Raw genomic sequence first — 12958 nt, 5'->3', positions numbered from 1 at the left:
GTGGAAACCTGTTGCTTCCTCCTGTTGTGGGACTTCCTGAAGGACATTCTTTGTAAGGCTAGGGTCACATTGCGTTAGTGCAACCCGTTTAGCGCTAGCGGGTTGCGCTAACGCAATGTTTTTAATGGGGCCGCGTCCTGGGGTCGCGGTAACGTCCCCGCTCTCGCAGATCCCCGATCTGCGAGAGCGGGGGAACGGACCGCGGGCGCGCCTCGGACGCTGCGAGCAGCGTCCGCGGCGCGCCAGGAAACACCGGCGCGTCGCTAGCGCGTGCCGAACATGGCACGCGCTAGTGCTGCGCGTTCCCATTGCCGTGAATGGGCGCGCTAACGGACGCGTTGCACGGCGTTAATTTCGCCGTGCAACGCTGTCCGTTAAGCGCGTTCCCATAACGCAATGGGAACCCAGCCTAAGGAGATTGTGGACTTCTTTCTGGATGCTCAACTGTTCGGTCTCGGATTTCCTTTGTGGTGTTATAATGAATTGATGGTGTGGCCTTGTATGAAATTTCAGCTTCAGGCCTGTCTCTATTATGTCCAAAGTCCAGTTGCTCCCTGATATTTTTTCCCAGGCTTGGAGTAAGTATGTCAGTCTCCCTCCTACCTGGGGTGCACCTTCATTGTGGCTGTTTTTTATTATCTGGCTTGTTGAACATGAAGCCTCCCCTTCTAAATTTTTTATCTTCCCATCCATCTTTTTGATTTTTTGGGGGGCGTCTTCGCATAAATTTCTTCCCTCGAAAGGGCCGCCTATAGGATTGGTTGGGAAACCCTGGAAAAGCTTTTTTCTTGAGGATATTATCCAGGGTAGGCCCAAACAAAAATTCCCCTTTACATGGTATGGAACAAAGTTTTGCCTTTGTTTGCAAGTCACCCGGCCAGCACTTCAGCCATACTGCTCTTCTGGCTGCGTTTGAGAATGAAGCTGATCTCGCTGTCAGTCTGACCGAGTCTATGGAGGCGTCTGCTAAATATGCTGCAGCTCCCCTCATGATTGACACAATATAGACTTTCTTGCTGTTTTATTTTTTAATTGTGTTTCCAAATGATCCAGCCAGACTATTAAAGCTCTGGCTGTGCATGTAGCAGCTATCCCGGGTTTTAACCCTCCGCTAGCGGCTTCCCAGGATCCTTTTAAAAACCCATCCGCCCTTTTATCCATAGGATCTCTGAGGGTTCCCATATCCTCAAAGGGTAAACCAAATTTTTTGGAAGCCTTCGCAATAGCTACATCCAATTTCAGTGCTTTCCCCCATGAAGCACAAGCTGGGTCATTAAACGGATATTTCCGTTTAGGGGTCAACAGGACTTTTTTATCTAGCCTCTTCCATTCCTTTTTTATTAGGGCCTGAATTTTTTCATTTAACGGAAACACCCTATGTTTCTTTTGTACTTGGCCACTAAACATAAGGTCTTCTGCGGTTTTTTAGCGCGAGTGTCTGCCAGACCCATAGTTGTTCTAACCATTTTAACTAACGCATCTGTTTCTTCAATTGGAAAACAGTTGCGGCCGCCTTCTGAGGATGATGACGATGAAGATACCGAGCTCTGAGCTATAATGTACACTATCTTCCTCGCTGGAGCTGTAACCTGGGGATTTATTTCTCCGTTTCCTCTTATGGCTTTTTACACCCTTTAGTGCTTCTTTTACTTGGGATTTAATTAGATCTTTTAGCTCAGATGCGAATCTTGGAGTCTCTTCATTTATGGTGTTCTCTATGCATAAGGCACAGAGCTTTTTTGCCCATGCAGTTGGTAGATCTGCCGAGCAGAGCGGGCACACTTTATGTTTTGTTTTCGCCTGGCATTTCTTCCCCTAAGAAAACAATAAACCCCTATTTAGAACATATACATTCACGGAGGTCACTTACCCTCCTAACGTGAGGAAGATACCGGTTCTGGTCTTGGGGATGCCTCCTCCATTTGAACCGTTGTTTTCCTCCTGGATCCACTGGAGCCTCTGCTATGCTGGGATCCTGAGCTGCGGCGCTGTATAGGTTGGTCCTGCTTTTGTTTTTTCTGCGGGAGACGGCGCTCCTGCGGGTCTTCTCCCAGCTGGGTTTGCGGAGTATCCTCCACCGACTGCTCTTTTCCACTCATAGTGGCACGATTTGAGCAGCGGCGTTCAGTCCCTCCGCTGTTTTTATCTCCGGTGTGCGGCGCAAGGCAACATTCGGTCTACCCAGAGGTACCCTGCGCTGCTCCGGAAGATACCGCCGGACCTCGCACGCGCATTACCGTTACCGGCTTCCAGGAGGCACGGAGGGGATCGCAGCAGCCTCTGCAGACCATGCCAGTACCTCCCATCGGTGACCGCCGTCACCTTCCTCCTGAGCTCCAGACCAGCGGTGTAACCCCAGGTAGCCGCTGCTACCCATTACCGGTCTCGTAGAAGAACAGAGGAAGAGGCAGACTTGATCCTCTTCACTGCCTCCTCCCCACACATACCACACAGGACCCGCTGGCCCCGGAATGTGCCTTCGGGGAGAATATGCATCTATGACCGCGGCAGGACCCCCCGCTGCCTGAATTCGGCCCGATGGTCCCCGGGATCCTGCGTTGAGGTAAGCTGTGGGTTCCCCATAAGGGATAGGAAACCGAACTGAGGTGGAGGAGAGGTCCCGCCTTTTTAACCTGTGGGTTTCCTGTCCCTGAGGGCGGATCCCTCTCTCTCCGTGGTGCCGTCATGGGGGTAAGAGAAATTAGGATTATTTAGTCTAGAAAAAAAAGACGACTGAGGGGCGATCTAATGACCATGTATAAGTATATAAGGGGACAATACAAATATCTCGCTGAGGATCTGTTTATACCAAGGAAGGTGACGGGCACAAGGGGGCATTCTCTGCGTCTGGAGGAGAGAAGGTTTTTCCACCAACATAGAAGAGGATTCTTTACTGTTAGGGCAGTGAGAATCTGGAATTGCTTGCCTGAGGAGGTGGTGATGGCGAACTCAGTCGAGGGGTTTGAGAGCGGCCTGGATGTCTTCCTGGAGCAGAACAACATTGTATCTTACAGTTATTAGATTCTTTAGAAGGACGTACAGTACAGACCTAAAGTTTGGACACACCTAATTTAAAGATTTTTTTCTATATTTTCATGACTTGCAGGCGAGGAATTGGCAGAATGACAGACGACCTTGGAAACGCATGAGCGACTGCAATATTTTGTTCTGAGGACTTTAGAAATGAATCTTCTCAATTTGTTACGGCAATCGTAGCTGGGCTCCTTTCTGGTAGGGGCGTGGAATTATCACTAAAATGAAGGACTCTCATTAAGCTTTCATAGCAGGCTCAGGGCATGACCGCTGCAGATACCAGGGTGCCGTGGACTGATTCTGTTGCCCAGCAGGAGCAAAAAAAATATTTCAGGAACATTTGTGGGGATCCATGAATGGGAATGAAAAGCAGTGGGGTTTAGGGAAATGTGCTGACGAGCATACAATTTTGAAAAAAATCAAAAGGGGGTAAAATTAGTTACATCAACTTTTATACCAGGGGCTGATAAAAAATGAAAAAAGGGGGGGGGGGGGATTTGTAACGAAAAGGAATTGTGAAAAGGGGACTGTGGACCTTGCTCCTGCCTCTGACTATTCACCAGTGACCACTGACTCCGCCACCATTGGGCTGTGGGATCCCACGGGGGAAGAAGAGTCATCACTGCCAGAGCAAAGCGGGATGTATGTCTGCTCCGTGGGGAACGTTCAGAGGGCCATTGTTTATTTTATACCTGCCTAGATTTAAAAAAAATATCTAGATCTAATCTAACATTAGGATTTTTTTTTGTAACTTTAAAAAAAAAAAAAAAAACTAAAGGCAAAGAATGAAGGAAATAAAAATGCTAAAATAAAAACTGTAATCTGACTAGGGAGATTAAGACTCAAGGGGAAGATTAGAAAATTGGAGAAGGGTTTATTGAAATGGAGCCAGAAATGTGATTTTTTTTCTCCTCTGACAGGACAGCACTTGGACGTAGTTATCAGTCTTCTCTTCCAGAGCAACTAGGATGGCATTCTAAGGGACGCTATACTGGAGTATCTGAGGAGGAAGAACCTCCTGACCCAGTATCAGCACGGGTTTACTAGGGACCGTTCATGTCAGACTCATCTGATCAGTTTCTATGAAGAGGTACCGTAAGTTCCAGACTGGACCAAGGGAACCCAGTGGACGTAGTGTATATGGACTTTTCAAAAGCTTTTGATACGGTGCCACACAAAAGGTTGATACATAAAATGAGAATAATGGGGATAGGGGAAAATATGTGTAAGCTGGCTCAGGGATAGGAAACAAAGGGTGGTTATTAATGGAGCACACTCGGACTGGGTAGCGGTTAGCAGTGGGGTACCACAGGGGTCAGTATTGGGCCCTCTTCTTTTTTTAACATATTTATTTAATGACCTTGTAGGGGGCATTCAGAGCAGAATTTCAATATTTGCAGATGACACTAAACTCTGCAGGGTAATCAATACAGAGGAGGACGATTTTATATTACAGGATGATTTATGTAAACTAGAAGCTTGGGCTGATAAATGGCAAATGAGCTTTAATGGGGATAAATGTAAGGTCATGCACTTGGGTAGAAGTAATAAGATGTATAATTATGTGCTTAATTCTAAAACTCTGGGCAAAACCGTCAATGAAAAAGACCTGGGTGTATGGGTGGATGACAAACTCATATTCAGGGGCCAGTGTCAGGCAGCTGCTACAAAGGCAAATAATATAATGGGATGCATTAAAAGAGGCATAGATGCTCATGAGGAGAATATAATTTTACCTCTATACAAGTCACTAGTTCGACCACACTTAGAATACTGTGCACAGTTCTGGTCTCTGGTGTATAAGAAAGACATAGCTGAACTGGAGCGGGTGCAGAGAAGAGCGACCAAGGTTATTAGAGGACTGGGGGGTCTGCAATACCAAGATAGGTTATTACACTGGGGGCTATTTAGTTTGGAAAAACGAAGACTAAGGGGTGATCTTATGTTAATGTATAAATATATGAGGGGACAGTACAAAGACCTTTCTGATGATCTTTTTAATCATAGACCTGAGACAGGGACAAGGGGGCATCCTCTACGTCTGGAGGAAAGAAGGTTTAGGCATAATAACAGACGCGGGTTCTTTACTGTAAGAGCAGTGAGACTATGGAACTCTCTGCCGTATGATGTTGTAATGAGTGATTCATTACTTAAACTTAAGAGGGGACTGGATACATTTCTGGAAAAGTATAATGTTATAGGGTATATACACTAGATTCCTTGATAGGGCGTTGATCCAGGGAACTAGTCTGATTGCCGAATGTGGAGTCGGGAAGGAATTTTTTTCCCCAAGGTGGAGCTTACTCTTTGCAACATGGGTTTTTTTGCCTTCCTCTGGATCAACATGTTAGGGCAGGTTAGGATCGGCTATGGGCTGAACTAGATGGACTTAAAGACTTCCTTCAACCTTAATAACCATGTTACTATCTTACAATGACAGAAGACAGTGGCACGGCCCAGACATCGCCAAACCAAAAAGTCAGGAGCCAATAGAAAAAATCCCTGAGGTTACCGGGTGCAGGCAGGCGGATCTTGGTGGGTGCCCTGCGCAAGGATCCGCCATTTTGCTTCAGGACAGGAAAGGGGGGGCAGGGATGGTGGATCCGGTACCAAGGTATCATGGGGGGCTGGGGAGATCATTATTCTTTAGTGATGAGCGAATATACTCGTTACTTGAGATTTCTCGAGCACGCTCGGGGGTCCTCCGAGTATTTTTTAGTGCTCGGAGATTTAGTTTCATCGCCGCAGCTGGATGATTTACATCTGTGAGCCAGCATAAGTACATGTGGGGGTTGCCTGGTTGCTAGAGAATCCCCACATGTAATCAAGCAGGCTAACAGATGTAAATCATTCAGCTGCGTTGAGGAAAACAATCTCCAAGCACTAAAAAACACTCGAGGACCCCCGAGCATGCTCGGGAAATCTCGAGTAACGAGTATACTCGCTCATCACTATTTTTCTTTCCTCTGACATGTTATATCATGTCAGAAGAGAGAGAAATTATTTTTACACCTGATCGCAAGGATTTTTTTGTGTGATCACCGTTATTCGTTGAGTAACGGCGATCACGTGATTGGGGACTGGAAAAACCAGCCCTAATCTTGTTCTCCAGGGTCTCAGAAACTGCCGGCAGCTGAAACCCCAGAGATTTTCCGACTCTGGGGGGGCACTAGTACCTTATTCCGATTATTCCCCAAGGTGATTGTTCTCCAACAATAGGGTCATTTGCACCCCCCCCCCCCAATGCTTTAGAGAAAAACAAAATGTGCCCCTTCCCCAAGGACACCATAGTTCAGTGGAAAACCATCCAGCCATTAATTTTCCCCAAATCTCTTCTCGCTTCTGCCCTGCGGTCCCAGAATGGTGCTGGAGGATGCTGCACCTAATGGTGGAGCACATAGAATAAAGACTGCAGGGCTAGATTACCGTCTGGTATGTCGTCATGGTCGTCTACGCCCCTCTTTACTACTCGTGGTCTGGCCTGACCATCCTGAGGGGTGCCCCACTCATCCGGAATGGCGCTGTGCTGGAACTGGACGATCACCTGCAGATTGGACACAGGACAGGAGTCAATGACTTTCACACAGCAGTGTTCTCAGCCTGGGCGGTCTGTGATCTGACAGCACTCGGACGAATGTTAATCAATAGGGCTGTTCACTAATCTTTTTTTTTCCCCCAAACCAAATGTCAGCAGAAAAAAAAAATTGCATCATGCACTAGTGTCTCTCATTTCGGACGGTACTCATTTATTCATGTGTATCCCAGAAGGATCAACCATAGAGCAGCGGACTGTTATGGACATACTGCAGGTCTTTAACTCAGGAAACTATATTTGGTCTTATCAATTTTAATAACTTCTGCTATGTAAAACGGATGCCATAAGCGTGATCTTTGTTTTTTTTAATGAAAAATTGACTTTTGTTTTGCGTTTGAATGAACTTGGCCTTATAGATGCTTCTCTGTATTGGAAAGGAAGAATATCTCCCCATATAAATCCCCCATATGTATCCCCTCGTGCACATGCTGCAGCCATGTGCGGCGCAGAAAGGTTCTCATAGCCAAGTTCACAGAAAATGTATGTGTGTATACATGGCTGACACAGACACTTCAGTACAGAAAGCCGGAGGAACGAGACCTACACACCGGCTCCTGATCGTCAGAAAAATAAAAAACAGTCATTAGCTGACTTATGGAGCGAAAAAAAAACTCCGTCTGCAATGGATTCATCGTATGGAGTGTGTCATAAAGCAGAGATTGTGCTGGCAGCATCTCAGATTCCACCATCACCCATAGCATGTGCCCCCTCCTGTGTATAGTGAGCTATACCAGCTATGCCCCTTATATTGCCTGCCAGTCTAATATGTCTGCCCCGCCCGAAAGTTACCCAACACAGGACTACAACTGCGATGTGCCCCCTCCTGTGTATAGTGAGCTGTACCAGTTATATCTGCCCCTTATATTGCCTGCCAGTCTAATATGTCTGCCCCGCCCGAAAGTTACCCAACAGAGGACTACAACCGCTATGTGCCCCCTCCTGTGCAGGATCCATCTGATGGCGGAAGTGAGCTATACCAGTTATATCTGCCCCTTATATTGCCTGCCAGTCTGTCTGCCCCGCCCGAAAGTTACCCAACACAGGACTACAACTGCGATGTGCCCCCTCCTGTGTATAGTGAGCTGTACCAGTTATATCTGCCCCTTATATTGCCTGCCAGTCTAATATGTCTGCCCCACCTGAAAGTTACCCAACACAGGACTACAACCGCTATGTGCCCCCTCCTGTGCAGGATCCATCTGATGGCGGAAGTGAGCTGTACCAGTTATATCTGCCCCTTATATTGCCTGCCAGTCTAATATGTCTGCCCCGCCCGAAAGTTACCCAACACAGGACTACAACCGCTATGTGCCCCCTCCTGTGTATAGTGAGCTATACCAGTTATATCTGCCCCTTATATTGCCTGCCAGTCTAATATGTCTGCCCCGCCCGAAAGTTACCCAACACAGGACTACAACCGCTATGTGCCCCCTCTTGTGCAGGATCCATCTGATGGCGGAAGTGAGCTGTACCAGTTATATCTGCCCCTTATATTGCCTGCCAGTCTAATATGTCTGCCCCGCCCGAAAGTTACCCAACACAGGACTACAACCGCTATGTGCCCCCTCCTGTGCAGGATCCATCTGATGGCGGAAGTGAGCTATACCAGTTATATCTGCCCCTTATATTGCCTGCCAGTCTAATATGTCTGCCCCGCCCGAAAGTTACCCAACACAGGACTACAACCGCTATGTGCCCCCTCCTGTGCAGGATCCATCTGATGGCGGAAGTGAGCTATACCAGTTATATCTGCCCCTTATATTGCCTGCCAGTCTGTCTGCCCCGCCCGAAAGTTACCCAACACAGGACTACAACCGCTATGTGCCCCCTCCTGTGCAGGATCCATCTGATGGCGGAAGTGAGCTATACCAGTTACAGTGGGGCAAAAAAGTATTTAGTCAGTCAGCAATAGTGCAAGTTCCACCACTTAAAAAGATGAGAGGCATCTGTAATTTACATCATAGGTAGACCTCAACTATGGGAGACAAACTGAGAAAAAAAAATCCAGAAAATCACATTGTCTGTTTTTTTGACATTTTATTTGCATATTATGGTGGAAAATAAGTATTTGGTCAGAAACAAAATTTCATCTCAATACTTTGTAATATATCCTTTGTTGGCAATGACAGAGGTCAAACGTTTTCTGTAAGTCTTCACAAGGTTGCCACACACTGTTGTTGGTATGTTGGCCCATTCCTCCATGCAGATCTCCTCTAGAGCAGTGATGTTTTTGGCTTTTCGCTTGGCAACACGGACTTTCAACTCCCTCCAAAGGTTTTCTATAGGGTTGAGATCTGGAGACTGGCTAGGCCACACCAGGACCTTCAAATGCTTCTTACGAAGCCACTCCTTCGTTGCCCTGGCGGTGTGCTTTGGATCATTGTCATGTTGAAAGACCCAGCCACGTTTCATGTTCAATGCCCTTGCTGATGGAAGGAGGTTTGCACTCAAAATCTCACGATACATGGCCCCATTCATTCTTTCATGTACCCGGATCAGTCGTCCTGGCCCCTTTGCAGAGAAACAGCCCCAAAGCATGATGTTTCCACCACTATGCTTTACAGTAGGTATGGTGTTTGATGGATGCAACTCAGTATTCTTTTTCCTCCAAACACGACAAGTTGTGTTTCTACCAAACAGTTCCAGTTTGGTTTCATCAGACCATAGGACATTCTCCCAAAACTCCTCTGGATCATCCAAATGCTCTCTAGCAAACTTCAGACGGGCCCGGACATGTACTGGCTTAAGCAGTGGGACACGTCTGGCACTGCAGGATCTGAGTCCATGGTGGCGTAGTGTGTTACTTATGGTTGGCCTTGTTACATTGGTCCCAGCTCTCTGCAGTTCATTCACTAGGTCCCCCCGCGTGGTTCTGGGATTTTTGCTCACCGTTCTTGTGATCATTCTGACCCCACGGGGTGGGATTTTGCGTGGAGCCCCAGATCGAGGGAGATTATCAGTGGTCTTGTTTGTCTTCCATTTTCTAATTATTGCTCCCACTGTTGATTTCTTCACTCCAAGCTGGTTGGCTATTGCAGATTCAGTCTTCCCAGCCTGGTGCAGGGCTACAATTTTGTTTCTGGTGTCCTTTGACAGCTCTTTGGTCTTCACCATAGTGGAGTTTGGAGTCAGACTGTTTGAGGGTGTGCACAGGTGTCTATTTATACTGATAACAAGTTTAAACAGGTGCCATTACTACAGGTAATGAGTGGAGGAAAGAGGAGACTCTTAAAGAAGAAGTTACAGGTCTGTGAGAGCCAGAAATCTTGATTGTTTGTTTCTGACCAAATACTTATTTTCCACCATAATATGCAAAAAAAATTATAAAAAAACAGACAATGTGATTTTCTGGATTTTTTTTTCTCAGTTTGTCTCCCATAGTTGAGGTCTACCTATGATGTAAATTACAGACGCCTCTCATCTTTTTAAGTGGTGGAACTTGCACTATTGCTGACTGACTAAATACTTTTTTGCCCCACTGTATATCTGCCCCTTATATTGCCTGCCAGTCTAATATGTCTGCCCCGCCCGAAAGTTACCCAACACAGGACTACAACCGCTATGTGCCCCCTCCTGTGCAGGATCCATCTGATGGCGGAAGTGAGCTATACCAGTTATATCTGCCCCTTATATTGCCTGCCAGTCTAATATGTCTGCCCCACCTGAAAGTTACCCAACACAGGACTACAACCGCTATGTGCCCCCTCCTGTGCAGGATCCATCTGATGGCGGAAGTGAGCTGTACCAGTTATATCTGCCCCTTATATTGCCTGCCAGTCTAATATGTCTGCCCCGCCCGAAAGTTACCCAACACAGGACTACAACCGCTATGTGCCCCCTCCTGTGCAGGATCCATCTGATGGCGGAAGTGAGCTATACCAGTTATATCTGCCCCTTATATTGCCTGCCAGTCTAATATGTCTGCCCCGCCCGAAAGTTACCCAACACAGGACTACAACCGCTATGTGCCCCCTCCTGTGCAGGATCCATCTGATGGCGGAAGTGAGCTATACCAGTTATATCTGCCCCTTATATTGCCTGCCAGTCTAATATGTCTGCCCCGCCCGAAAGTTACCCAACACAGGACTACAACTGCGATGTGCCCCCTCCTGTGCAGGATCCATCTGATGGCGGAAGTGAGCTATACCAGTTATATCTGCCCCTTATATTGCCTGTCAGTTTAATATGTCTGCCCCGCCTGAAAGTTACCCAACACAGGACTACAACTGCGATGTGCCCCCTCCTGTGCAGGATCCATCTGATGGCGGAAGTGAGCTATACCAGTTATATCTGCCCCTTATATTGCCTGCCAGTCTAATATGTCTGCCCCGCCCAAAAGTTACCCAACACAGGATTACAACCGCTATGTGCCCCCTCCTGTGCAGGATCCATCTGATGGCGGAAGTGAGCTATACCAGTTATATCTGCCCCTTATATTGCCTGCCAGTCTAATATGTCTGCCCCGCCTGAAAGTTACCCAACACAGGACTACAACCGCTATGTGCCCCCTCCTGTGCAGGATCCATCTGATGGCGGAAGTGAGCTATACCAGTAAAATCTGCCCCTTATATTGCCTGCCAGTCTAATATGTCTGCCCCGCCCGAAAGTTACCCAACACAGGACTACAACCGCTATGTGCCCCCTCCTGTGCAGGATCCATCTGATGGCGGAAGTGAGCTGTACCAGTTATATCTGCCCCTTATATTGCCTGCCAGTCTAATGTGTCTGCCCCGCCCGAAAGTTACCCAACACAGGACTACAACTGCTATGTGCCCCCTTATGGCTCCGGTAGTTGACGACATGGTTAAACTAGCCTGCCCTATCATACGTGAACAGGACGTTGGGGCTCGCCTGTCTTGCGGGATTGGCGCATTTTTCTAGGTCAGTTTCCTCATGATGGGAAGAGATCGCTGCAGGGATCGGAGGGCATTACACACCTTAGGATTGTGCATCACAATAGTCTCTCCTCCCGGGAACTCCAACCTCCGATGCCACTGATTACTGCTCACAGCTTTCTTGTACTCCATCTGTACAAAACACAACCACAATTATTATGGTCTAGGCGATCATATGCTCTGAAGGCCAACGATTCTGCTCATCCTGCGCATTCTTATCAGAAGACCAGAGCCACAGACAAGATACACACTGACCGTATAGGATTACATGCAAATGCCATTCACTGTGTGATAACTATGGGAACAGAAATGGTGGCTGATACTTACTAACATCATTTGTATAAAACATCAAGAGCTGAATACAGAGCAAGGACCTGGACCAGTAGAGGGGCTCTTCCACCAACTAAGAAGCTGGACAATACTGGACAGTCCAAAATCGAGGACCTAGATTTTCTGGGGAGAACTTTCCTCTACTACACGAGTTTGGTAAGGGAACACTCTAGGCTTCAGGAACCCGTTACTATAGATCATGTGTCTAAGATTTAATTGATTAGGTTGATATGTATGATGTGTATCCCTCATCTCTCCTCTCCATCTGATGGATGATGTTATGTATCCCACATCTCTCCTCTCCATCTGATGGATGATGTAGTGTGTAACCCTCATCTCTCCTCTCCATCTGATGGATGATGTAGTGTGTAACCCTCATCTCTCCTCTCCATCTGATGGATGATGTAGTGTGTAACCCTACTCTCTCCTCTCCATCTGATGGATGATGTGGTGTGTAACCCTCATCTCTCCTCTCCATCTGAGGCAGGATTAGGTGTGTAACCCTCATCTCTCCTCTCCATCTGATGGATGATGTGGTATGTATCCCTCATCTCTCCTCTCCATCTGAGGCAGGATTAGGTGTGTAACCCTCATCTCTCCTCTCCATCTGAGGCAGGATTAGGTGTGAAACCCTCATCTCTCCTCTCCATCTGATGGATGATGTGGTGTATATCCCTCATCTCTCCTCTCCATCTGAGGCAGGATTAGGTGTGTAACCCTCATCTCTCCTCTCCATCTGATGGATGATCTGGTGTTTAGGCCCGAACTCTCCTCTTCATCTAACGGCAGGGCCTAGTGTGTAACCCTCATCTCTCCCTCCACCTGACTTCTGTATCTGGTGTGCTCCTAATTCTAAATCAGTTTGGCCACTGTGTAATAATATATAAAGAAACCTGAATGGGATGATCTGGAAATCTCTCGAGTACATCGGTGGGCACGGCCTGGTCACAACTTTCTCAGGCATGCTACTGACTTCAATATCACAAATTTGTGAATATTTTCATATAAAATGAAAAAATGTCCAACATTCAAATGCAAGGCTGTGTCTTCTGTTCTGTGGGATAAAATACGGCAATGAGAGATTTCCAAATAATTGCATTCTGGT

At 47.1% G+C, this 12958-nt stretch overlaps 1 protein-coding gene across 2 annotated transcripts in view; it reads right to left on the bottom strand.

Annotated features, from left to right (window-relative positions):
• SEC23IP (SEC23 interacting protein) overlaps positions 1-12958 on the bottom strand; it is a 158017-nt gene that overhangs the window by 109482 nt on the left and 35577 nt on the right. For both annotated transcript variants that reach the window (XM_069752671.1, XM_069752670.1), the window contains exons 5-6: positions 11566-11655; positions 6460-6577 (exon numbers count right to left, since the gene is read on the bottom strand). In XM_069752671.1, the coding sequence (XP_069608772.1) occupies positions 6460-6577; positions 11566-11655 (208 nt within the window). The remainder of the gene's footprint in view (positions 1-6459; positions 6578-11565; positions 11656-12958) is intronic.

This window comes from Ranitomeya imitator, chromosome 2 (genome assembly GCF_032444005.1).
Source record: "Ranitomeya imitator isolate aRanImi1 chromosome 2, aRanImi1.pri, whole genome shotgun sequence".
NCBI classification, from domain to species: Eukaryota; Metazoa; Chordata; class Amphibia; order Anura; family Dendrobatidae; genus Ranitomeya; species Ranitomeya imitator.
The sequence above is the reverse complement of the archived record's forward strand: the minus strand, read 5'-3'. Positions and strand labels throughout refer to the sequence as shown.